Source organism: Fusarium venenatum (assembly GCF_020744135.1).
Source record: "Fusarium venenatum strain MPI-CAGE-CH-0201 chromosome Unknown EDB82scaffold_2, whole genome shotgun sequence".
Taxonomy (NCBI): Eukaryota; Fungi; Ascomycota; class Sordariomycetes; order Hypocreales; family Nectriaceae; genus Fusarium; species Fusarium venenatum.
Window position 1 is genome coordinate 8,521,531 of NW_027072130.1, and position 24,145 is coordinate 8,545,675.

Below are 24,145 nucleotides of genomic sequence, written 5' to 3' on the forward strand. Positions count from 1 at the left end.
CATTCGGATTACATGCCAAGCAAAGACAGTAGACGATACTTATTCCCATAGTAAACTAGAGTCCATTCTGTCTTGTTCCGTAAACGTCAGAGCTGTGGAGATGCCATCTCAGACAGTTGTCGTTGTCATATCATCCTTAATTTACAGTTGTCAGCCTACTAAAACTCAATTCGTATTAACGCGAGGGGGGCAGCTAGTCCCGAGTATAAGCTTCCCTTCTAACTAGATTGAATCCTTCCTTCACCGACAAAATCCCCAGATCCAGACCTTTCTACGCCTCAATAACATGCACTTTTGAGAGAAAGCAGCCCTTCTGGGCTGACATCAAAAGTCACTGTCGGTATAGCGGGGTCTAGCGCCGCTAAGAATAGAAAATGGAACCTTTCTAGCGCATTCTGGCAATGGACACCGACCTGAGCTTGCTCCCTGCATTAAAACAGCTCAACATTTTCTCGTATCAAAGACGTTCACCGTTTTGTACGTCATGTCCTCCGATTCCCATTAAAAAAAGGGAAATGTCTGTTAGCGATAAATCCTTATTGGCGGGGAAAAAGACTCTCGTATGGCAAGATGGATACTCCGTTTGTCCGTTTAATACCCCTGCAGGTAAAAGTATCCCTTCAGCTCGTATCCTTAGACCTGCATTTAGCTAGCTGTCTATCACGGTCATAGTCTGATATGTGCATGAGAAATAAGTCATGAACTAGAGTAACGTAGCGAGGTTAATGGAGCTGTTTCTTATGGTGAGACTGATCTGCCACTATCTTGACAACAACAACAGACCTCTTCAATTCATTGCTTACTACCCATTCCCCGCAGCTTACTCAACCTTAGTGATACAACTCTCGAGATCTTCAAAATGCAGGGATTTCGCGAGTTACTCAATCGGGCAACCTCTGCATTCTATTTAGTAGGATCAACATCAGCACTACCACGAATAAATCTAAATGACATCAAGCGGCGAATCAATCTCTTCAAAACATACAACGTGACTCTAATGAAATGCAAAGCTGAAGGAATATGCATGCACTGCGAGATACTCCTCCTAGTTATAGCTCGAGATTAGTTTGTGAGCGCTTCGATAGCAGATAACAGGAGACAAATTGATCCAGACTACTTGCGTCTTTATACCAGTCCAATTTTTACTTATTTTTGTATCGTAAGCATAAGAGCTCATCTAGCTAAACTACTACATACCTCATAGACTAAAGCATAAGTTCGTCAAATCACAATACTCGCCCATCTTTCCTTTTCTTGTCCAAAAACGATCTAACCCTTCTGGCCACCTGTGGGGACCTTGAACAGCACAGCTCGGCCGTCGGGACCTTGGCCGAGAGCCTTGTCCACACGGTAGTAACCCTTTCGCTCAAGCTGGAGGAAGTCGTTCTCCTTGAGCTCAGCGATGCTTGCATCCACAAGAGCGTTGGTGAGGGTGGCGCTGTTGTCGTTGAGGAAATCATCAAGGTTATCGTCCTTCTCAAGAGTATCCTTGGTGATGAGCGAACCAAACTCCCAGAGCTCAGCCCTGACGAGGTTCTCGGGGTCGGCGGCGAGCCAGTGAACCTTCTTGCTGGTGGTCTTGAAGTCACCGGCAAGGTGAAGCTCGAGGTTGAGCTCGTTGATGGGTGAGGCAGTCTTGTTGATTCCTCGGACGATGGCGTTACCCCAGCTCATCAGGGTAATCTCCTCGTTGTCATCGAAAGAAGCAACGTCGGCCTGGTCGAGAAGGAGCTTGGGTCCGAAAGTGACCTGCTTGGTACCAACGTCGGGGTTCTTGACGTGCTTGGGCCTGTCCTCCTTGTAAGACTTCTCGGGGCCTCCAGTGATGGTAACAGTAACAGCATCCTTCTCCTCAATGGCCATGTATCGAGGAACGACGGGGTCGAGCATTCGCTTGTTGATGGCCCAGATGGTGGTCCAATCCATGGTGACGACATTTCGGCTAGGACCCTGCTTCAACATGAACTCACGGAGAGCGGGAACAGTCAGACCACGGCGGATGATACCACGGACAGTAGGCATACGGGGGTCATCCCAGCCACTGACACGTCCAGTGTCGACAACCTTTGTAAGCTTTCGCTTGGAGAGGAATGTTTGGATAAAGTTGATGCGGGCAAAGTCCCAAAGGTGGACTTGTCGGAGGTTCAAGGCCTTGAGGAACCAGTGGTATTGCTCGTTTCGGTCGGCATACTCGGTCGTTCGGAGGGCGTGGGTGACTCCCTCAATGGAGTCAAGGATAGGGACGACGAGATCGTATGTGGGCTGGAATTGTCAATAGTCATACACAGTTGAAGAGCGGTGATGCTTACGTAGATGTTCCAGGTCCAGCCTGTTCGGTGGTGAGGGGCGGGCTCTTCTCCCTTCCAGTTGGGGAATCGGAAAATGACGGGGTCTCGCATGGAACCGTTGCTTGAGTCAAAAGCAATGCGTGCGCGAATGCAGTGCTTTCGTCCCAAATCGGTACCAGCCTTCATCTCTCTGAACATAGCCAAACTCTCCTCAGCAGGGCGGTCACGTCGCTTGCTGGCAAGACGGTTCTTTCGGTCAGCGCTCTGAACCTCGGGGTCGGTATCATCGGCGTAGGCGTTGCCGTCTTGGATCATCTTCTCGGTGAGATCGTAAATCTCCTGGAAGTAGTCACTGGAGTGGGTGACCTTGTGGTACTTGATGTCCATCAGCTCGAGATCTTTGAGGATAGCATCCTCGAACTCCTGCTTCTCCTTGGCGGGGTTTGTGTCGTCGAATCGAACGATGAGCTTTCCGTTTCCGTCGGGGGAGGTCTTTGCGAAGTAATCGTTAAGGAGAGCGGCCTTGGCGTGACCAATGTGAAGGTAACCACTAGACAAGAGTTAGACTGGTTTTTGGCAGTGAATTGAGGTTGGGCTTACCTAGGCTCAGGAGGGAATCGGGTGACAACACCATTCTCGGTGTTGGAGAGACCAATGTTGTAATTGGCGCCTCCAGACTTCTTCTCCTTTCCAGCATTGAGCTTCTCGTTGAACTCAGGGTGTGCCTGCTCGATCAGGTTGAACCATCGAGTGATATTGGTGTAGGCACCCTTTCGAACAAGGCCAATGGCGACCTTGTTGGTTCGAAGAGCAGTCCAGATCTTGCCATCTTCCTCTCCCAGAGTGTAGCCGTTGAGGTAAGTTCGGAGGGTAAGGTGCTTGTCGAGCTCGGCAACGAGGGGACCAAGGCTCTTGAAGTCGGCAGCGCCGATCTTCTCGGCGTCAAAAGTCATTATGGCGGTAGAAGGACCAGAAACGAGTTCGAACAAGATCTCGTCGTAACAAGGTTTAGAAGCTTCAAACGATGGAGGGGTCAAATTCTTTGGCGGGGTGATTCTGGGCCCACCGATGACTCAAGACGCACGTGACCAACTGAGCTGCACGATGAGCGATAAGAGATAAGATACGATAAGATAAGTGATAAGATTGCAGTGTTATCTATAACCATCAGAGGATTTCCATCACGAAAAAAATTCGTGCTTTAGTGATTTATTTATCTATTTTGCAATCAGTAAAAGACAATTGTTATCAGAAGGTTTAGTCGAAAAGTCACCCTATAGTGGCCTTATTTTCTGCGATGCCAGACCAACTCTCAGCATTGACCAAAACAGAGTTGAGTCATCTCACGTTTTTGTTTGTGAGAGCTTCCTGGACTCAAACCAACAATGGGATCGCTGTAGCAATGCATGTTATCATACCAAGAACAAAAAAACTCAAGACCTACCCTAAACTTAGTCTACATCTCGGACCCTCAGCTGAGAACATCGCCTACCTCACCAGGACATGGATCGACAATACTCCGGATTGTTCAATGGAATACTACACCGATACCCTAGAGACCGTGATCCCGCTAGTCCTTCTGTCCCATGTTGCAATCGCAGGGATAACGTTAGATCTACGCAGCTAACGGAAGTTCGGTCGAAGAAGCGATGTCAACTTGTTAATTCCGACTAATTGGTAAGCCTTCCACGTCACTGTTCTCTGTGTGAAGAGCCGTCCATCCTGTCGGGTCCGGGAAATGTGGAGACTTCTCACAAACGGCGCCGGGCGGGGCCTTGACGGACTCCGATGAAGAAGCTTTACTATTGCACTTTACTAGATCGTCAGCCTTAATAATGACGTCCTGAAGATCCCTTAATAATACTAGAGAAATAACTAATTCCCTCCTCCTTTATGCATAAGCTTGCAAGCTAGGACTTGCGTGGCCAATCCAATGATGCATCAGGAGAAACCAACAACTTGAACGGACCATTTAAGAAACCCGTCGCTAAACCATTGGCTAGTTTATGGTTCCAATCTAACTGTTTTGAGGGACCAAGTCCCCACTGCCGTCAAAGTCTGGGGCTCTAAATTTACCGAAGACCTCTGATGCCCCCGGCTTTTTACAACGACATGTCTTTTAAGGCTCCCTTGTTTTACACGACTTCGCTTGACACTTGTTTCAAGAACATCAACCACACCGAGGTTTTATATCATTTTCTGTTGATCTAAGACGTTGAGATGATTACAAATACTAATATTCCCAACAATTGAAAGTACACGAAATCTATCTAGTTTATTCATACTGGCTCTTACACCAGTTTATCCCATCCGTCCTCCCAATAACCAACAGTACAAGACAGAACACCCAACCAACGCCAAATTATAAAACCCATAACAATTCTGTCAAACGTCGAGCTTCTCCCTCTCTGGCGACGCACTCCCGTTACTACCCTCAGTACTTGTATATGTAGGACTTGCCATATCTCTGTGTTCATACGAACTATACATCAAAGACTTTTGCACGCAACTACATCTCTTCAACAGCTCTTCACACCGCTCAAGTCTTGCCAGGAGTTCTTTTGTAGGTTTGCGACGACTGCGCTTGGGAGCCGGTGTACTTGGAATACATTGTATTCCCGCCTGTTAAAGGTTAGTTACTAGTCAAGTGTTATGCTAGTAGTATGTATGTACCTTTGTGCAGAATGAACACGGGCTTTTGCGATCGCACTTCTTCTTGCGTTGTTGACATAAAACACAAGCTAGAACTCGTGGTGGACGTTGTTGTTCAGAAGCCATGTTTACTTTCGTCGTCTTGATCAATAATGACTGCCTTGTCTGGAAGCGAGTAGAAGAATGTCGTGATAAGATAGTCTAAAGTCTCGGTCTATGAGAATCCGAGTAACGGGAGAAACCCGAGTATTTGCTGCATGTTGTAATGCCTGTTTCTTCTTGACCTCCTTCGGGTAGCGGACTGAACCCGATCAATATCCACTCGGGGTCGGGAAGTCGATGGAATCCGTGACTTGATGACCCGCATACACACCCCTTTCGGTGCGACGGGGATGAGCACGTATCCGGCACTTTAGGTATTAAGAAGCTGGATAGCCTGCGATGGTATTTTCATTATAGCATCTTTCATTCATTGTTACTGTCGATCTATATCTTATCTTTACTTGAACCTTTCTTTTGTTCTTGGTTTAATTGAATACTTATTTAATACTTCAACCTAACTTGTATGTTCATCCCTGTTTTTAATCATCTCATCCCTCTAACAAGAAACACAGAAACTTTCAGCAAAGCAGACAGTCATCTGTCTTGCAGCGCTCCATAATGGCCACCCCAGACGCCAACATGAGCTCAACACGCTCAGAGCAAAGTAGCCACGACACAATCGTCAACAACGAACTCTCTACAAACGAAAAGCCTCTCCATCCCGCTTCCGCCCCAGGAGACCAAACCAGTTCAACAGACGACGAAGATGACGGCCCCCAGACCGAAGAGATGGTCCGACGACACTCCATCGTTAGAGACCTCGCTCGCAATTACACAAACACTTCGCATCACTTCAATGGTAGCAACGCCGATCTTTTCAACGCAGCCGACCCAGCCTCCCCTCTCAACCCTTCAAGCGAGAACTTTAATGCTAGAGCATGGGCCAAAGCCATGTCTAAGTCGATGAACGAGAATGGTGCCGGCTTTCGACAGAGTGGTATTTGTTTCCAGGACATGAACGTCTTTGGATACGGTGCCGAAACAGATTATCAGAAGGATGTTGGTAACGTCTGGCTCGGATTGCCTAGCATGGTACAGCAGGTGTTCAAGCCAAACGCGGGTAAGCGCAGAATTGACATTCTTCGCGGTTTCGACGGTGTCGTCAACGCAGGAGAGATGCTCGTCGTTCTGGGTCCTCCCGGTTCAGGTTGTTCCACATTCCTCAAGGCTGTCTCGGGTGAGACGAACGGTATCTACGTCGATGACAGCACTTACTTCAACTATAACGGAATCACAGCAGAGGAGATGCACAAGTACCACAAGGGTGAGACCATCTACACAGCAGAAGTAGACGTCCATTTCCCCATGCTTTCTGTCGGTGACACCCTCACCTTTGCCGCCCGAGCACGATGCCCTCAGAACTTGCCAGCCGGTATCAACCACAACCAGTACAGCGAGCACATGCGCGACGTTGTCATGGCTATGTACGGTATCAGCCACACGGTCAACACTCAGGTCGGAGACAACTACATCCGAGGTGTGTCAGGCGGAGAGAGAAAGCGAGTCACCATCGCCGAAGCAACACTTTCCAACGCTCCCTTCCAATGCTGGGACAATTCAACCCGTGGTTTAGATTCAGCCAACGCCATTGAGTTCTGTAAGACTTTGCGCTTACAATCCGAGCTCTTTGGACAGACATGTGCTGTCTCGATTTACCAAGCGCCCCAGACAGCCTATGATCTCTTCGATAAGGCACTCGTTATTTACGAAGGACGCCAGATCTTCTTTGGTCCCGCCGATGAAGCGAAAGCCTACTTCATCAATCTCGGTTTCGAATGTCCCGATCGTCAAACAACGCCTGACTTCCTTACATCCATGACTGCACCATCTGAACGAGTCGTCCGTCCTGGTTTCGAGAACAAGGTCCCACGAACACCCGATGAGTTCGCCGCTTGTTGGAAGCAGAGCCAACAGTACCAGATCGTCCGCGCAGAGGTCGAGAGCTACAAGAGTCTCTACCCCATCAACGGTTCCAGCGCCGACGCTTTCCGTGAGAACAAGCAGTCCGCTCAGGCAAAGGGCCAAAGACTCAAGTCTCCCTTTACCCTGTCATACATGCAACAAGTCCAGCTTTGTTTATGGCGAGGCTTCAAGCGCCTTGTTGGTTCACCGGGTGTCACAATCTTCCAGCTCATTGCAAATACAGTCGTTGCACTTATCGCCTCGTCACTGTTTTACAATATGCAACCTACGACTGGAGATTTCTTCAAACGTGGTGCTGTTTTGTTCTTGGCTGTCTTGTCTAATGCTTTCGCATCTGCCCTTGAGATTTTGACGCAGTATGCTCAGAGACCTATTGTTGAGAAACATGCCCGCTATGCTTTCCACCACGCCTCTGCTGAATCGTTCGCTTCTATCCTGGTTGATATGCCTTATAAGATCACCAACAGTATTCTGTTCAATCTCACGCTCTATTTCATGACGAATTTGAACAGAGATGCCGGTGCTTTCTTCTTCTACCTTCTCGTGTCGTTTATTATGGTCCTTGCCATGTCTGGTATTTTCAGATCCATGTAAGTCATTTTCCTGGCACACAACGGCCTCTTACTAACATCTACAGTGCATCGATTTCTCGTACCCTGTCGCAAGCTATGGTTCCAGCCTCGCTTCTCATCCTCGCCCTCGTCATTTTCGCAGGCTTCGTCGTACCAGTCGATTACATGCTTGGTTGGTGTCGCTGGATCAATTACCTTGACCCCGTCGCCTACGCCTTCGAGTCCCTCATGGTAAACGAGTTCTCCGGCCGCAACTTTACCTGCACCGGCTTTGTCCCGAACCCTCAGATCCCCGGTTACGCCGACGTGGATTCTATGAACAGGGCTTGTTCCACGGTCGGTGCTGTCCCAGGTCAGAGTTGGGTCAACGGTGACGCCTACCTCAACCTCGAGTACAAGTACTTCCACTCTCACAAGTGGCGCAACGTCGGTATCCTTATCGCCATGACAGTCTTCAACCACATCGTCTACATCGTCGCCACAGAGTACATCTCAGCCAAGAAGTCAAAGGGTGAAGTCCTCGTCTTCCGCCGCAGCAACATGCCCGCCAAGGCCAAGTCCGACCCCGAAGCCGCATCTTCCAGCCCCATCCCCGTCACTGAGAAGAACAACAGCGAAGTTGCCAACATTCAAGGTTCTACTAGTGTCTTCCATTGGAACGACGTGTGCTACGACATCAAGATCAAGGGTGAACCACGACGCATTCTCGACAACGTTGACGGTTGGGTCAAGCCCGGAACCCTCACAGCATTGATGGGTGTATCAGGTGCTGGAAAGACGACTCTTCTCGACTGTCTCGCTGATCGTATCTCTATGGGAGTCATCACTGGTGAAATGCTTGTTGATGGCAAGTTGCGCGACGACTCGTTCCAGCGTAAAACAGGCTACGTGCAGCAACAGGACCTTCACTTGGAAACCAGCACTGTTCGCGAGGCTTTGACTTTTAGCGCTCTTCTTCGTCAACCTGCCTCTAACCCACGTGAAGAGAAGATCGCCTATGTCGATGAAGTCATCAAGCTGTTGGACATGCAAGAGTACGCAGATGCAGTTGTCGGTGTCTTGGGCGAGGGTCTCAATGTCGAGCAGCGCAAGCGTCTAACAATCGGTGTTGAGCTCGCTGCCAAACCGCCTCTACTTCTCTTCGTCGATGAACCTACTTCCGGTCTTGACTCGCAGACATCCTGGGCTATTCTTGATCTCCTCGAGAAGCTGTCCAAGGCAGGTCAATCTATCCTCTGTACCATCCATCAACCGTCAGCCATGCTCTTCCAACGCTTCGATCGTCTTTTGTTCCTCGCTAAGGGCGGACGCACAATCTACTTTGGTGACATCGGCAAGAACTCTGAGACCCTTACCAACTATTTCGTCAAGAACGGTTCTGATCCTTGTCCCAAGGGCGAGAACCCTGCTGAGTGGATGCTCGAGGTCATTGGTGCGGCACCTGGTTCCCATACTGAAATCGACTGGCATCAGACATGGCGCGAAAGCTCTGAGTATCAAGATGTTCAGACTGAGCTTCAGCGTCTCAAGGCAGAGGGTAATGCGAATGGTGCTGCGGAGAGTCACGATGCTGAATCCTATCGCGAGTTTGCTGCGCCCTTCGGCGAACAGCTTCGTATCGCTACTACCCGTGTTTTCCAGCAGTACTGGCGCACCCCATCGTACATCTACTCCAAGGCTGCTCTGTGTATTCAGGTTGGATTGTTCATCGGTCTTGTCTTCCTCAATGCCCCTCTGAGTCTTCGAGGCTTGCAGAACCAGATGTTTGCCATTTTCCAGGTCTTGACAGTCTTTGGTCAATTGGTTCAGATGCAGGTAAGTCCATACTCCCAACTCTCACAACAATGAATGGTCAACTAACTAATTGTCACAGATGCCTCACTTTGTCACCCAACGATCCCTCTACGAAGTCCGCGAACGACCCTCCAAGACATACAGCTGGAAAGTCTTTATGCTATCCCAGATCATGGCTGAAATCCCTTGGAACACCCTCATGTCGGTCTTTTTGTTCGTCTGCATCTACTATCCCGTCGGCTTCCAGAAGAACGCCGAGTTTGCAGGCCAGACAGCTGAACGAGGTGGTCTCATGTGGCTTCTCTTCTGGCAATTCCTCATCTTCACTTGTACCTTTGCGCACGCCGCCATCGCGATTACCGATACAGCTGAAGCGGGTGGTAACTTGGCCAACGTCGTCTTCATGCTCTCGCTCTTCTTCTGTGGTGTTTTGGCTTCGCCCGATAACATGCCCGGTTTCTGGATCTGGATGTACCGAGTTTCGCCATTCACCTATCTCGTGTCAGCGATCTTGTCAACTGGTATCGGAAACGCAGAGGTTACATGCACAGCGCAAGAGTTGACCACATTTAACCCTCCCAACGGAACTACCTGCGGAGAATATCTGGAGTCGTACATGGCGCAAGCTGGTGGTTACTTGACTAACTACGACGCCACATCCGACTGCAAGTTCTGCACCATCAAGGACACCAACGTTTACCTCGAGGCACTCAGCTCTAGCTATGATAACCGTTGGAGAGACTTTGGTATTGGAATGGTGTACATCGTCGTCAACATTGTTGGTGCTCTGTTCTTGTACTGGCTTGTCCGCATGCCTAAGAACAAGAACAAGAAGCAGAAGAAGGCGTAAACAATTCATAGTTTGGGCTCTACCTTCTCTTCTTATTTTGACTTGATCTTTCTCTTCTTTTCTCTTCTTTTTTGGGTAATGGTTTGGAGATTGTTATAGAGTGGTGGAATTGTATTTAGAATCGCAATAATAGAATAGAAAATGGTGTTTGTGGGGATATGATTAGTTTCTCTTATGAGTTATGCGTCCTTGCTCTCCGAATTATGTTTTCTGGGAATGAAATTGATCAATTGACTGACTCATTGCGATTGAAGACTCCGTCAGTGCCTTTGTTTCCGATGTGTCCTTTGTAACCGATATTACCGACATTACCGTTTGAAGTTGGAGTTGAAGATGGCGGTTGGTCTTGGGGGGCACCTCGGCATATTTCTAAGCAGTGATGTCGTCTCGCTGGTGATTGATGGCGATCACTGAAGAGAAGAGATAATGTATTGGCTCTGAACTTGTTGTGTGTTAGTTCATCTTGAGTTGTAGATCAACGTTGTCGCTGACACAACTCCGTGTTGACATCATCTCACCAACAGAACAATTGGGTTTGGTTGAATGAGAATTAACCTGAGTATCTATAATTTTAACTGAGAGATAGGTAATTGAACTATATCCCATATTTACTGCAAAACCTATCATGTTGTATGTTCGGTCTAATGGAACATGGCATCATGACCATCAGGACATGTATTTCCTGGGTAATCAGCAATTTCCTTCAACAATTCCAACGAGTACACGCGTAACGTAAATGAGTATCAACTGATTACTCAGTAAATCTAGATAAATAATACTGATTGATCTGCAAATCTCAATGCAACCCCCTCTATTCATGCCGACCCAATGGCCGATCTAGCCGACGCCGATGCCGCACACCGGAGGTTCAACCCCGTCTTAACCCCAGACTTTGTATGTAGATCCAACCCATTAGTCTACTGTACATAAACTCCAACAAACCCTCTATTTCTACCTCTGATGCCCTCATAATTATGTCAAGTTTAATCGCCTACAGACAAAATGGCTGATACCTCGGATACCACTCCACCCGATAAAGAGTCCCAGAATGAAAAGACAAGAGACGACACCGCTTCAACACAAAGCCAAACAAACGATGAACAAGACACCATTGAAGAACCCCCAGATGGCGGTTTAAAAGCTTGGTTACAGGTCTTAGCAGGCCATCTCGCCATGTTTAATACATGGGGGTACTTTATCAGTTTCGGCATCTTCCAACCACACTACGAATCCGAATTTTCCCTTCCACCATCGACAATCTCGTGGATTGGGAGTCTACAAGTCTGTCTCATTTTCTTCATCGGTACATTCTCCGGGCGCGCCTTTGACGCAGGTTACTATCGCACTGCATTAATCGTGGGCCTCTTTCTGCAAATATTGGGTATCTTCATGACCAGTATTGCCTCAGCGTACTGGCAAGTTCTTCTCGCGCAGGGAATATGTCAAGGTTTAGGAAATGGGATCCTATTTGCGCCAACGATAGCAAACATGTCTACCTACTTTACTAGTAAAAGGACGGTCGCTATCTCGGCTGCAGCTTGTGGAGCTGCTACGGGCGGAATGGTATTTCCTCTTATTGCGCAGCAGCTTCTACCAAAGATTGGGTTCCGATGGACAGTGCGCGTTATGGGACTGGTGGTTATCGTGGTATCTGCTTTGGTTCTGCTGCTCGCCAGGACGAGACTCAAAGGAAGAAAGGCTGGACCGCTTGTTGAGTGGGCGGCTTTTAAAGAGCCTTCGTATGTGTTATTTGCAGTGGCCATGTTTTTTACATTGTGGCCGACTTGGATCTCATACAACTATGTAAGTGTTGGGTCAAATAGTATGAGACAACGACTAACAGACAGTTCAGGCTCGTCAATATGCGACAGACAAACTCGGCGGTTCAGCCTCAGATTCATTCCTCGTGCTCATCGCCATAAACGCAGTCGGCATCCCAGGCCGAATGATATCCGCCATTCTAGCCGATCGATTCTTCGGCGCCATAAACGTTTTTATTCCCACAATATTCTCCGCCGCATTATGTCTGTATATGTGGTCGCAAGTAACCACACTCACAGGCGGTTTCATCTGGGTGAGCATATTCGGCTACTTTGGTGCCGCAATCCAGAGTTTGTTTCCTTCATGCTGCGCAAGCTTGACATCGGATTTATCAAAAGCTGGCACGAGAATTGGAATGATTTTTACTATTATTAGTATGGCTGCTTTGACAGGGTCGCCTTTGGCTGGAAAGCTAATGCAGGTGACGGATGGGAATTATTTGGCTGCGCAGATTTGGGGTGGGAGTAGTATGATGTTGGGAATGTGTTTGTTATATGCTGCTAAAAGGGCTGTGAATAGACAAAAAGTATTAGAGTAGATATCATAGTAATAATTTTGTATGTTTTGTTTATTAAGTGTTGGCTGCATCATGAATATTGTGCTGCTCCACCAATGGTGGTGTCTTCAGAGGACCCTGCCGTCATAACCACTAAAAAAATCATCACCAACAAAACTGCCCAGATTCAACATAACCACTCTTCCACAAGCATGTCCGCAACACCATGGATATGTCGATCCTGCACAAGAGCATTATCACGTCCTCACATACGTCAATTTATTCGCTTCGCAAGCAATGGTACCCCCACCTCCCCTTGTCTGCCAGGATCTCCCAAAGCTAACAACTCCAGATGCATCACCCCTCCTCGCTCCAGCCCTCCTCCAACGCGCCCAATCCCTAACAACCGAACACGATGCCCTCCAAAAGAACCTCAATTCCTCCTTCGACTCAGATACAGCTAAGCGCGTCGGCGAACTTTCTCGAGTAGCAGAAGCTCTGAAAGCATTGGAAAAGTCCCAATCTTCCGTCAAAGAGCTAAAGCAAATGCTCGACGATTCAAGTCTGGACCAAGACCTCGCCGCTATAGCCAAAGACGAACTCTCCTCCGAAACGGGCCAGCTCGAATCCCTCTCCCGCAAACTCTCCGCCAGCTTGACGCCCCGCCATGCTTTTGCCGATTTCCCATGCATGCTCGAGTTTAGACCGGGGCCGGGTGGTCTTGAGGGGAGATTCTTCATGGATACTCTGTTCAAGATGTATAAAGGGCTTTGTATGAGGAGAGGATATAGACATACGGTTGTCAAGTACGAATTCGCAGACGGAGCAGGTGATTCTTCTTCTTCCGCGGGCGAGAATCCTCTTCAGGAAGCTATTCTTGAAGTCCACGATCAAGGCGCCTTTGACATCTTCCGCGGTGAAGCAGGCATGCACCGCGTACAACGTATCCCCAGCACCGAAACAAAAGGCCGAGTCCATACCTCCGCCGTCGCAGTTTGGGTCCTCCCCTCGTTCCCCGAGAACAGCGCGACAAGCATCGATTTCGAAGACCCCGAGAGCGACTTCTACATTAACCCGCAAGAACTCAAGATTGAAACGATGAGAGCGCGTGGCGCAGGAGGACAACACGTCAACAAGACCGAATCTGCCATTCGCATGACACATTTACCCACCGGAACGACGGTTTCGATGCAAGATCACAGATCGCAGCAGCGCAACAGGGAAGAAGCGTGGAAACTGATGCGATCCCGAATTGCAGACCAGAGAAGAGAACAACGTGAACAAGAAGCATCGCAACTGAGGAACAGCGTCCTGTCAAAGACGCAGATTACTCGTGGTGACAAGATTCGAACGTACAACTACAACCAAGACCGATGTACCGACCATCGTGCTGGTATTGACGTGCACGGTTTACCGAATGTGCTCGAGGGTGGTGAGAAGTTGGATAAGATCATGGACGGTGTAAAGGATTGGTTGGTTAGCAAGGATATTGAAGTCCTCGTTGCGGAAGAAGAGGTTAAAGAAAAGGGAAAGAAATAGAGCTGTACAATTGTATCATAAACTTGTATATTATGACATACAGAACCCGCTGTAAGATAGATTTGCCAAAGGATATCATACTAAATAAGATGGCATTGGTACAAAAACACGATTTCCTCCCATCATTAAGTGCGCCATACCAATGTTTCCCACGAGACTGTCATAACGTCTTGCGCTTCGCATGCAGTCATAAATTCCTCGTAAATCCATCACATTAAACCTCCCAGAACCACCTTTCCAATCGTAGCCACCTCAGTCTTGACATGACTTCGACTCTGCTCTTCGAAATCTCGGACCAGCCCTTGCACTATAATCTTTCGTACTCGCGAATCCGCTTTTGTAAATAGCTCAGCAACAGGCGCTGAGCAATCTTTCGGTGAAGGTACCAATGCGAGGAATCTCGTGTAGCAATCGATCAAAACATCACACAGCGTCGCAAACGTCTCGAAATAATCGGGATCAAACGGTAAAGATGGCGTTAACAAGTATGTGTACTCTTCACCAGGAAGAAGATCCGTTTCGGAAGCTGCAAAGTTCATTACAGACGGTGCAGGACCACCGGCAGATGGCATGGGAGCCATCTCGTCGGGCATGGGGTGATCGGCTGCAGAAGTTGAGCGACGCGATTTACCACCTGGACGACGGAACATGCTGGGCAGACGGGCGCGGGTAAGGGATGCAGCTGTGGACGAATCGCCGTGGAGTTGTTGGAAGGAATCGAATTCGGAGAGAAGGGAGTTTAGACTTCGGAGGAATTCGATCGATGTGGAGGAGTAAAGGTCGACGATTGTAGGGAGGGATAGACCCAAAAGAAGATGGTTTGTTGCTTTGCGGCCGATCTTTCGAGCGTCGAGGGAGGGCATGCGGCCGAGGTCGGTCTTGTCGAAGAGGTATGTCTTGAACCAGTATATACGTCCTTCGTGGCTGTTATATGCTATTAGCTTGCAACCCAACACCTTGATGTCCTGCTTCTGTACTTACGCTTTCCGTAGATACTCAAGTGTCGCTATGCGCTTATTCGCAAGCTCTGTGATATGATGGTGCATAATACTCGCTTCATTCTGCTGCCACATTCCCGCCGTTCCCACCGCACCATTTGGCATAAGGCCCAGCGGCGTACTCGGCACACCCCCTCCATAAAGGGTCGTCGACCCGGTCGCGCTGCGACTCAGCATCTGTGTATCTAACGGCGTAGCAGCTGAAGGTTCACTTTCCGACGGTCGCGGCGCAATCTTTGCAGCAGCAGAAAGCGCGTAATCAGGCAGAGCGGGAGGGGCAGCTGCATCCGTGACGAAAGCGTTTGTACCTAAAGAGCTACCGCGACGACTACCAAGGGAGGCTTTGCGGGAGAAGGAAGCTTTGCGGTCTTTGGGAAGGATGTTTGTGTTGAGAGGATCGAGGGTGCCTTCGCGGGTCGTAGGACGAGAGGCGGAGTTTGAGGAGGAGAAGATGGATGTTGAAAAGATGGGCGCTCCGTTTGAGTTTGGTGGTTTGGGCGCCATTGTGAGAGATTACTACTCGTACCCGTAGGTTTTCAGGAGGTTGACTGAGAGATAGGGAGGGGTCGAGGGTCGGGGAGTGTGTGATCGGCAGTGGAGGACGAAGATTGCGGCGTCGTAGAGGATTTCAACGGGTTGATATTCAGTTGGAGGAGGTCTGTTGAGCGTTGTGCGCCCAGTTGTTTATTCAGGAACGGTTTGTTTTGTTTTGAGTTTCTTGCTTGCTTTTTTCGGCTAATAGATCTTGTCTTTTAATCGTCATTAATATCGATCGTCTTTGAAAAGAGGTCGTCAAGTTGAAACGAAGCGAGACGAGGCGAGGCGAAGGATCCGGGATTGGATTAGATTGGATTGAACCCCTGTTTTCGTTGAGATCCAAGGAGGATTCCGAATGGGGGTCGGTTTGGATACGTGATCAGAGTTAAAGATCTAGGGTAAGAGATCCACTATTTTCGGAAGACACATGGAAAATGATAAAGATAAAAGGTTAATTAGTTGCAATAAATCGGATACTGATATTGATGGAAGCTTTGTATAAGGATGGTATTAATAGGGAAATTGTTTAAGTTAATATTCAGTCGGACCGAGTCCATTGATGGGAATCCCATCGGCGTCGGGAGAGGATGAGTTGAGTGAAGGCTCTGTCTACCGTCGTTCAAGACGTGGCATCAGAGTTTGTTTCACAACAAGCCTCTACCGGCAATTTAATAACAAAATAAACGCTCTCGGTTTTCCAAAACGGTCATTACTAAACTTGGAGTTTCCAAGGCCCTTCTCGGAAGCAGTCTATGCTATACTCGGCTACAGTCACATAAGCAAGTCACTCCGTCAACGGCCTTTGATATTGATTCATGTATATTTCTTGTTTCATTAAAAGTTACCCATACCATCTCATCTAATTCGTGTATCATTAGTTCAATCAACCACAAAATCTCCTCCTTCCGTAAACTCGCTATGCATACTAAACTCTTCAAACTGCGCTGCCAGATCCTTGACCTGTCCACCTCCCTGCTTTGTAGCTTCCAGATCGAAATCCAGTACAAAACTCCCAAATTCACCCTTCTTCTCTTCCGGCTTCGGTCGTTTTCCTTCCAGAGCACGCATAAGTCTATTGGCCTCGACAGCTGACATACTACCATCACGTAGAGCCATGGCGAGCAGTCCCTTTCCAACTGGTTCGAAAACAGGGAAACAAGACCCTAGATCTTGACATGCTGCTAAACACACCAAGAAATAGAAATACCAGTTGGGGTTTCTATCAGTACTGTCTTGATCGGTGATACTAAAGTCGGGCCGTATAGTTTGGTTTTGAAGTGCTGCATCTCGGATGATCGTGTTGCTCACGTGCACCACAGCCGAGCTTAGAACGCTAAGGGCGTGGGCTTTCGGATGGTGAAGCCTGCTAATGAGGATGAGACGTTGAAGCTGGTTAATCGAAGCGCGTAAAACAGCTTTCGGAGATTCGAGAGAAGCAGGGTCAAGATGCTCATTATTAGGATCCATGATGAAAGGATGAAAGATATTTGTAATGGCGACATGCACTAGAATGCTATCCAAAGATTAGAAATATCAACTCAGAGGGACAAATCATTTCTTACTTGAACGCCAAAACATGGTCAGACATATTACCTGGGTCGATAGAAGACATCTCCGGTGGTAAAGAGTCTGTAAACGACAAAATCTTCTGATATTTTGCTTCGACGAAAGCAAGAGGAATCCTCATGGTCGCACCCTGCTGGGCAAAGTAAACAGCCACAACCTCTTGCATTATGGTCCACAGCTCACATAGCGCTTGAAACGTTTTGCCTGTATAGTCAGGTATGAAGTGACAAGGCCAATGAACTGCTAACCTTTCATCTAACACATCTTGATCGTTTCTCCCCGGAACGGGAAACATGGGTGGGAAAGTAATGGGTCTCGTTGGAACCCAGAACGAGTTGAGTCTGTGAGGTTTTAGCCTTGGATTAGAGTATGGGAATAAGAAACTTACGTGAGGTAGCTGTAGGCGCCCCAGGCAGTGTGCGCCGTTGCACGCTTCGCATCAGGCTCCATAGCTTCAAAAGACGCAGCATTTTCCGGCGTATGCCGCACACCGAAAAGCTTCATCCGCTCAGCCATTACACGTCCATCATCGAGAAGATCTTGACTATCAATGTCTGATCTTTGTAAATGGCAACTGACACTCAGCATGAGAATGGAGGCTACGTTGACTAGCGAGTCGGTGGATCTCTCAGCGCGCCACAAAACACCAGCGTCTCTTACGAAATCTTGACTCAGGGCGCCGACTGTTTCGTCAACGACCGAGTAACCTTGCTATAGGTGGAGTTAGCGGTTGATGGACAGTGTGTGGCGAGAGTGTGTGGCAACTTACACAGGCGTGGGCCAGCAGGGCATTCACTAGAAATGATGAGCAGTACTCATGGCGATGCTCGACGAGGTCGTGTATAAAAAGGTTGGGGTCGAAGAAGCCAAAAATGGTGTGGTTACTTTGAAGGTAATGCGAAATTACACGGGCAGCGACTTCATCTTGAATGGCTACGCCTGTCCAGTAACCAATCCGCAATCTGTGTAACCTTTCGTCACAGTATGTGTCGCGATGGGGTCCAACGGGCTCTTCCTCTTGTTTGACGAAGGATAGCGTGCTCGGTGTAGCGTGGCTATTGCTGGATGCTGTCGAAGGCGACGTGGTGCTGTCAGACGGTGAAGAGCCTTCAATCAGAATAACCTGACCTGGCGATCTCTGAATAGGCCTCAACCTGGGATCGGCGCTTAAAGAGGCGAGGTCCAAGGGAAACAAGGTGGGATACGCGACTCCATGCCGCACCGTCAGCTCAAACTCGAGACCTGATGATGTGGGCGGCGATATGGCCTGGGCAGTCCGTATAGTAGAAGGTTGATGCCTCCCGTGCATACTGCCCTGGAGGGAAGACAAGACATCAGTCAAGTTAGTCGCGCCTCTTAGTTGGCGATGAGCAGCGAGGGCTTGGTCTGCAGGTAGGGAGAGTAACAGCTCAAGAACATCACGGTGCTCCTTGAGTTCCCTTTCTACATTGGACACATGGTCGACACTGTAGACGCAGGTAGTACCCCATCTCTCACACTTTGAACAGCTGGGTCTTTTGCCGTCGCACTACGTTTGGTGGGGTCAGATAATGGAAGGGTAAGAGAAAGACAAAGACTTACACGGGCTTTTTTCACTCGGCAGTTCTCACAGGCATTGGGCCTGTTGGCGCGTCTCCGCTTACTTACCCGTTTATCTGGGTCCTGACCGCCAGAAGCACCCGAGGCGTCTGGTGCGGGAAGGATGGGCTGATACTGAGACTGAGACTGAGGACTCATGGCTAGAGTGACGTTATAAGATCAGCCCGCCCAAGGGCCGACTTGAGTCCCCCCCCTGAACGCGCCTGAGCTTGTTTTTACTGGGGGGAGCTTTGCCCTGTACAAGGCGTAGCTTGAGCTTGGAGCTTGATGGGTAGGTAGCACAAGCATGTGGTAGTGTGCTATACCAAGATGGAATATAGAGCGATGGATTGTGCGCCCCGACAACCTGGGGTTCGGGGTAATGTGGTGTTTGCAAGTTGTGCAAGGGGAGCGGCCGCTAAGATCAAAGGTACGTTACGATAAACTCGATCGTGGAGTTGACAAGCCTCCCTGAGGATCGGATCTGGCAGAGGAGAACCGGTAGAGATTTTCCGAACTAGCTTGTGATTCGTTGAAGTTGTTGCTTAGTGTCCTTTTTGATAGAAGCTAAACGCTTTACTATAAAGGGAAATGATTGGGTAAACAATTCCGGGTTTGTGTCGGGTTTAACAGCGAAGAATTGATGTTGGATCGCCATGTTGAAGTGTTAATCCAGGGTAGTAAATATTAAGTGTATTTGATAGCTTTCGGAGATTATTAGATTATTTACTGCGTGTTGGCTATTATTACGTCACTCTCTCGTAATAGCATGGAAGTTAATGTTCTAGATCAAGGGACGCTAAAGACCCCTGTATTTAGTACGGACATTTAATAATTGGTCAAGTACGTAGTTTGGGAAATACAATTGTGCACCGTAAGTAAATACTATCAATGGGTAATTATAGTCTCAAGAGTTTCAGATTAGTATCAATTTTAAAGTTTAGGGCAATGGTGGATTAGTTGCATATGTTAGAAGTCTAGAAATTCAGCTCTCTGTTTCTTTAGAAGCTATGTATCTGCTTGGTCAAGCCCAGACTAAGCGTACAATAACTATAATCGACTCAACTTGCTCTTGATCATCTCAGACCACCTAGGCATAGCTCAACAACATCCACCAGAACCACAACCATGCTCATGTCCATGTCCGTGCCCATTCTCAGCAGCCTTCTTCGCATCCCTCTCCTCCAACCCCTCAGCCTCCTTACTCACACACTTGACATGAAAAGCACTCAACTTCAACAATCCCTCCATCTCTCTCAACAAACCAATATTCTGCTTAAAATCATCCGTCTCACGAAACTTCTGATGAGCTTCCAGACTCGGCCATCCGATAAACGCAACAAGCATGGCACCTGAATTACCCTCATCACCACGGATAGGCACATCGTTCTCTACACTCCAGCCGTAGCTAATGCCCCGCCAGTCTGGTGATGCCTTGAGAGCTTGAGCGGCGAATTGTTCCAGACGACGTGTTGCGGAGGCCCGAGCTGAGATGGAGTAGTCTGAAGGAAAGAAAGCAACGAGGACCTCTGTCACCGGGGAACTAGCGCTATCGAGGACGTCCTCTGGGGGAAAGGGGTTGAGGGTGACGTGCTTGTTCATAGAATTTTCAAAATCGGCCAGAGGTTGGAGAGATTCTATGATAGGGGCATGATCACTTATCAAGTCAGCACTACCCATCCTATATCTTCATCATCAAACTCACGCGCTCTTGGGATAATTCAAATGATCCTCAAGAGTATCCCAGTCCAAGAACAACCACAACTTGGAAGGGTCTTCAACCTCAAGACTGGTGTAGACTCTTCGTGCACCTGGTTGTCTTAGCGCTGTGTCGATGACATTTTGATAAGTCTTGGCGGCGGCGGATTCGTCAAAGACGTTTATGCCTTGCTTGAGAGTAACGTATGAAAACTCTGTCACGTTGTGAATTTTGGAAGCCATTTTGAGGATATGATAAGGAAGGAAGATGCTTGCGATATGAGACGATGTTGAAATAGGAGGGGTAAATGTGAGGTGAGGTGAGGTGAGGTGAGGTGAGGTGAGGTGATGGTGGGGTCATCCACGTGCCCTTTTCCTTTCATCCGCATGGGACAATGGAAGGCCTGATGGAAGGCCCTACTAGCCTTGATAAATAGTCAGAGAATTATTACTATTAATGAAAAGTAGATAAATGGTCTTCTCTAATTGTAATATCTGATTTATTTAATCATTTGCGATGTTTAGCTGTGTATAAGGTTGTATGCAAACGAACCACTGATGGAGATTCAATGTTTTCCAGTCTATCAATTCTCTTTAGTTGTACAATCCTTGCTTCTATCTTGTACAAACAAATCTTCTGAGTATAGACAAGATAGAGATAAATTCAGTGGCTAGATCTAATCTAAACATCCAATCGAATTATTCATCTCTAAACTTCATCTTATCGATCTCATCGCTTAAGTCCATGCCTCTGAAACCAATTCTGATGATGTTCCTCCTCCCACTTCTTCTCCGCCCTTCTCAACGTAGCCGAAACATCCCAATAATCCCTCTTCTGCGCAACATCCCTCGCCGTTCTTCCCTTCCCATCCTTAACAGTCGGATCCGCTTTATAATCTCTCAACAGTCTCACAACCTCCCTCTTCTCCTCATCCCCATCTGCCGCTGCACTCGCAGCATAGTGCAGAGGTGTTCGTCCATCGACAGTCTTGGCATTCGGATCAGCATTTGCATCATCTAGTAGAAACTCTACAATAGCAGAAGAACCGTAGCGGGATGCGAGGTGGAGAGGTGTACGCCCGTCTTTTGTGCGGGAAGAGGCGGATGCGCCGCTGTCGCGGAGGAGCATTGCTATTGCGAGGTGATCGCGTTCTGCGGCGAGATGGAGGGGTGTGAGACCATGGGAGTCGCGGGTTGTTGGGGATGTATGACGGAGAGCTTCGTTGCAGGCTTGGATGTCGCCGTTCCAAGCCGCGTCGAGTAGACTATCTTCAGGAGTCTTGGCTGGTGATGAAGGCTTAGGGGCTTGGGCTGCTGTTGATGTTGGCTCTGCCGGTTTTATACCTGTCGGTTCTTCTTTCTTGGGCAAGTCTTGGTCCTTCGAAATTTCCGGACCTTTAGCTGGTGCTGGTAAAATGTCTTCTGGGCTGTTGTCTGTCTTGAGCGGACCATCGTCAACTTTGAGCTTGACACCTTTGGGTTCTGTCGATAACGTATCAGCAGCATCTTCAACATCGGTGTTTCCGCCATTAACAGTCTTTTCCTCCTCCTTGGGTACTACCGGCTGCTCTTTGACTTCTATATCTGGAGCTAACCCGTTTTTCACACCATTAGTGGTTTCAGCATGTATCGGCTCATCGTCTTCAACCTCTATGGACCTCCGATGCTGTCCAACTGGCGGAGGCTCCAAGATTGGTGAAGCGACCCTTGACCTCGATCCACGACTTGTAGCACTTGGACGTCTTGCATCATGTGAGGCAGATGTATGTCCAGGAGCTGGTGGGGGTATCGGATTCTCAAAGCCTGGTGGAGGAGGCTTCATAAGAGCACGCCTGAAGAAGAAGTCAGTAATTACATGGGTAAGGGTGGACTAAACTTACGCATAAATGTTGACCATGAGCTTACTCAAAGCTGCCAATTCCTTTTCAACATCAGTATCAGCAAGCTTAATCTTTTCCTCCCACTCATCCTTGTACTTGTAGGAATTATAAAACTCCTCGAGACTTGCAAACTTGGTACCCTCTAGACCATCACTACTGATCTCTTGGAGCAACTTTGTCATCTTGTCCAAAGCAGTAGTGGCATTCCTGATAGCTTCGTCGATTTGCCTCCTCATAGGACGAGCATCATCTCCATCGATGATATCAGGCCGTGCTTCTAGTGTTTTTTGAATTTGGGTGATTGTGTCTCTGGCTGTTGTTGCTTTTACTGATAGCCCGTGGATCTCTTCAGGTGTTTTGCGGAGGTTCATGAACCAGTCTGCCCAATCTTTGGCCGTTTCGGCGTGTTCGCTTAGAGCTTCTATGCCAGCGTAGGTGGCAAATGCTTGAGGAAGATGCTTCATAAAATCAAATCCTTTCTTTTGCGCATCGGGTTTCGCAGCTTGTTCAGACTTGTTCTGTTTTGCGGGCTTGGCCGGTTGTGTCCTGGGAGAATGACGTGGGGAAGCATTGTTGTAACTTGGTCGTCTCTCGTGAGTTGAAGGCCGGGGAGTCTCTTGGTTACTCAGCGGTGAGTTTGTCCTTGATCGAGTCCTTCCTCGAAGCATGTCTGCAGCTAGATTAGGCGCTGGTCTGTATCCTGAAGGTGGGGACCGTTTGCCTGCTCCGGGGGGACGCTTTGGCGAAGGTGGTGCCTCGTAAGAATGAAATCGTCTGGGGTCAGGCCGGGAGCTGTCGGTTGGGTAAGACCTCATCGCAGGCCTTGCGTTGGTCGGTTTGGGGGAACTGGGCCATGGTGGTGTTTCGTGTCCATGAGGTCGATAATCTTGCCTTGGGCGCCGAGTTGGGCTTGGAGTTCGTCGATGAGAAGTAGGTCTACTCTCATCCTCTGACATCCAATCTGAATCTCTTGTCACGCGACGTCTGAGGATTCTTTCTGGATGTGGGGGAGGAGGAGGAGGAGCTCGACCGGTAGGAGATACAGATCTCCATCCTGAGTCCCTCCGTTTTGGTGGTGCAGGACGATCATAGTATGAGTGTCTTGGACTTCCTGCCGCAGGGGGATATCGTGGCCTACGACTCTCAGTCTCATGAGATCTCGCTCTTTGGTTTGGATTCAAAGGCGGCCTCAAGGGTCCTGGATTAGAGGGTGGAGGTGGAGGTGGCCCATGGGAGGTAGCAGAAGGTCTCCTAACCGGAGCAGGTCTTGTCTTTGTGGATGGTATTCTCTTTGGCATTTTGGTCCAAAAAAAGAAGTGCACTATAATTCAGGGTCCTTGAAAAGGCACCAGTTGATATTTAACTGATAAACCGGTTTGGAGCTAAAGATGAGTAGCGGCGGGAGGGTAGAACGGCATGACGTTATTAGAGGGATTACAGGCCTGGTGATCCACTGGAAGAAAGCAAGGATAGGCTGTGTTGCCTGCCGCCGGGCTGTATCACATGATGGGCGAGACAATCATCTGTAAGATTGATGCCTAATGTTGATTGATGATGTGCAGTTGGACATATTCAGCTGCGGCATTTTGTTGGTCAGACGACAGGATCAGCAATAGCAACCTGGCAGTGAAATGGAAATACTCGCAGGAGGCCTGTAGGACCCAGGACCCTGTATAGATACCTACTGTAAGAGGATTAGTTATTTCTAGATGCAGCACTAGCGACTTGGCTCATCTTTCAACTCAGCTTCCCATACTGTAAATATCCCGCATTCATAGTTCTCTGGCTCTCTCAAAAAAGATATTCAACAAACTCAAGATATAAAAATGCAAAAAGAAATGCCTCGCATGT

General features: G+C 48.4%; 8 protein-coding genes across 8 annotated transcripts; 2 read left to right on the plus strand and 6 right to left on the minus strand.

The window, feature by feature from the left end:
• Nucleotides 1-1,269: 1,269 nt before the first annotated feature.
• Nucleotides 1,270-3,241, minus strand: EDB82DRAFT_429827 (tRNA synthetases class I, catalytic domain-containing protein; the record flags this gene model as incomplete). Its single annotated transcript, XM_025736352.1, has 3 exons — nucleotides 1,270-2,262; nucleotides 2,310-2,838; nucleotides 2,889-3,241. The coding sequence occupies 3 exons, from the start codon at nucleotides 3,239-3,241 to the stop codon at nucleotides 1,270-1,272; spliced, it is 1,875 nt and encodes a 624-aa protein (XP_025586968.1).
• A 1,076-nt stretch (nucleotides 3,242-4,317) lies between these two features.
• On the minus strand, nucleotides 4,318-5,232 carry EDB82DRAFT_197868 (uncharacterized protein). Its single transcript, XM_025736354.2, has 2 exons — nucleotides 4,962-5,232; nucleotides 4,318-4,910 (listed from the first exon to the last, which is right to left on the minus strand). Exons 1-2 carry the CDS (start codon nucleotides 5,064-5,066, stop codon nucleotides 4,674-4,676), a joined length of 342 nt encoding a protein of 113 aa, XP_025586969.1. The 5' UTR covers nucleotides 5,067-5,232; the 3' UTR covers nucleotides 4,318-4,673.
• A 125-nt stretch (nucleotides 5,233-5,357) lies between these two features.
• Nucleotides 5,358-10,494, plus strand: EDB82DRAFT_197941 (ABC-transporter). The gene is made up of 4 exons (XM_025736355.2): nucleotides 5,358-5,503; nucleotides 5,555-7,555; nucleotides 7,603-9,352; nucleotides 9,411-10,494. The coding sequence occupies exons 2-4, from the start codon at nucleotides 5,601-5,603 to the stop codon at nucleotides 10,179-10,181; spliced, it is 4,476 nt and encodes a 1,491-aa protein (XP_025586970.1). The 5' UTR covers nucleotides 5,358-5,503; nucleotides 5,555-5,600; the 3' UTR covers nucleotides 10,182-10,494.
• A 689-nt stretch (nucleotides 10,495-11,183) lies between these two features.
• On the plus strand, nucleotides 11,184-14,037 carry EDB82DRAFT_476315 (uncharacterized protein; the record flags this gene model as incomplete). Its single annotated transcript, XM_065608056.1, has 3 exons — nucleotides 11,184-11,984; nucleotides 12,025-12,469; nucleotides 12,710-14,037. 3 exons carry the CDS (start codon nucleotides 11,184-11,186, stop codon nucleotides 14,035-14,037), a joined length of 2,574 nt encoding a protein of 857 aa, XP_065465082.1.
• Nucleotides 14,038-14,065: 28 nt separating this feature from the next.
• EDB82DRAFT_576006 (uncharacterized protein) lies at nucleotides 14,066-15,920 on the minus strand. The gene is made up of 2 exons (XM_025736357.2): nucleotides 15,019-15,920; nucleotides 14,066-14,961 (listed from the first exon to the last, which is right to left on the minus strand). Exons 1-2 carry the CDS (start codon nucleotides 15,537-15,539, stop codon nucleotides 14,247-14,249), a joined length of 1,236 nt encoding a protein of 411 aa, XP_025586972.1. The 5' UTR covers nucleotides 15,540-15,920; the 3' UTR covers nucleotides 14,066-14,246.
• A 453-nt stretch (nucleotides 15,921-16,373) lies between these two features.
• On the minus strand, nucleotides 16,374-19,085 carry EDB82DRAFT_198016 (uncharacterized protein). Its single transcript, XM_025736358.2, has 5 exons — nucleotides 18,720-19,085; nucleotides 17,908-18,666; nucleotides 17,527-17,849; nucleotides 17,135-17,479; nucleotides 16,374-17,085 (listed from the first exon to the last, which is right to left on the minus strand). Exons 1-5 carry the CDS (start codon nucleotides 18,873-18,875, stop codon nucleotides 16,452-16,454), a joined length of 2,217 nt encoding a protein of 738 aa, XP_025586973.1. The 5' UTR covers nucleotides 18,876-19,085; the 3' UTR covers nucleotides 16,374-16,451.
• Nucleotides 19,086-19,685: 600 nt separating this feature from the next.
• On the minus strand, nucleotides 19,686-20,716 carry EDB82DRAFT_502126 (uncharacterized protein). Its single transcript, XM_065608661.1, has 2 exons — nucleotides 20,422-20,716; nucleotides 19,686-20,373 (listed from the first exon to the last, which is right to left on the minus strand). The coding sequence occupies exons 1-2, from the start codon at nucleotides 20,655-20,657 to the stop codon at nucleotides 19,818-19,820; spliced, it is 792 nt and encodes a 263-aa protein (XP_065465083.1). The 5' UTR covers nucleotides 20,658-20,716; the 3' UTR covers nucleotides 19,686-19,817.
• A 162-nt stretch (nucleotides 20,717-20,878) lies between these two features.
• Nucleotides 20,879-24,071, minus strand: EDB82DRAFT_502129 (uncharacterized protein). The gene is made up of 2 exons (XM_025736360.2): nucleotides 22,295-24,071; nucleotides 20,879-22,246 (listed from the first exon to the last, which is right to left on the minus strand). Exons 1-2 carry the CDS (start codon nucleotides 23,590-23,592, stop codon nucleotides 21,145-21,147), a joined length of 2,400 nt encoding a protein of 799 aa, XP_025586975.2. The 5' UTR covers nucleotides 23,593-24,071; the 3' UTR covers nucleotides 20,879-21,144.
• Between the last annotated feature and the right edge of the window lie 74 nt (nucleotides 24,072-24,145).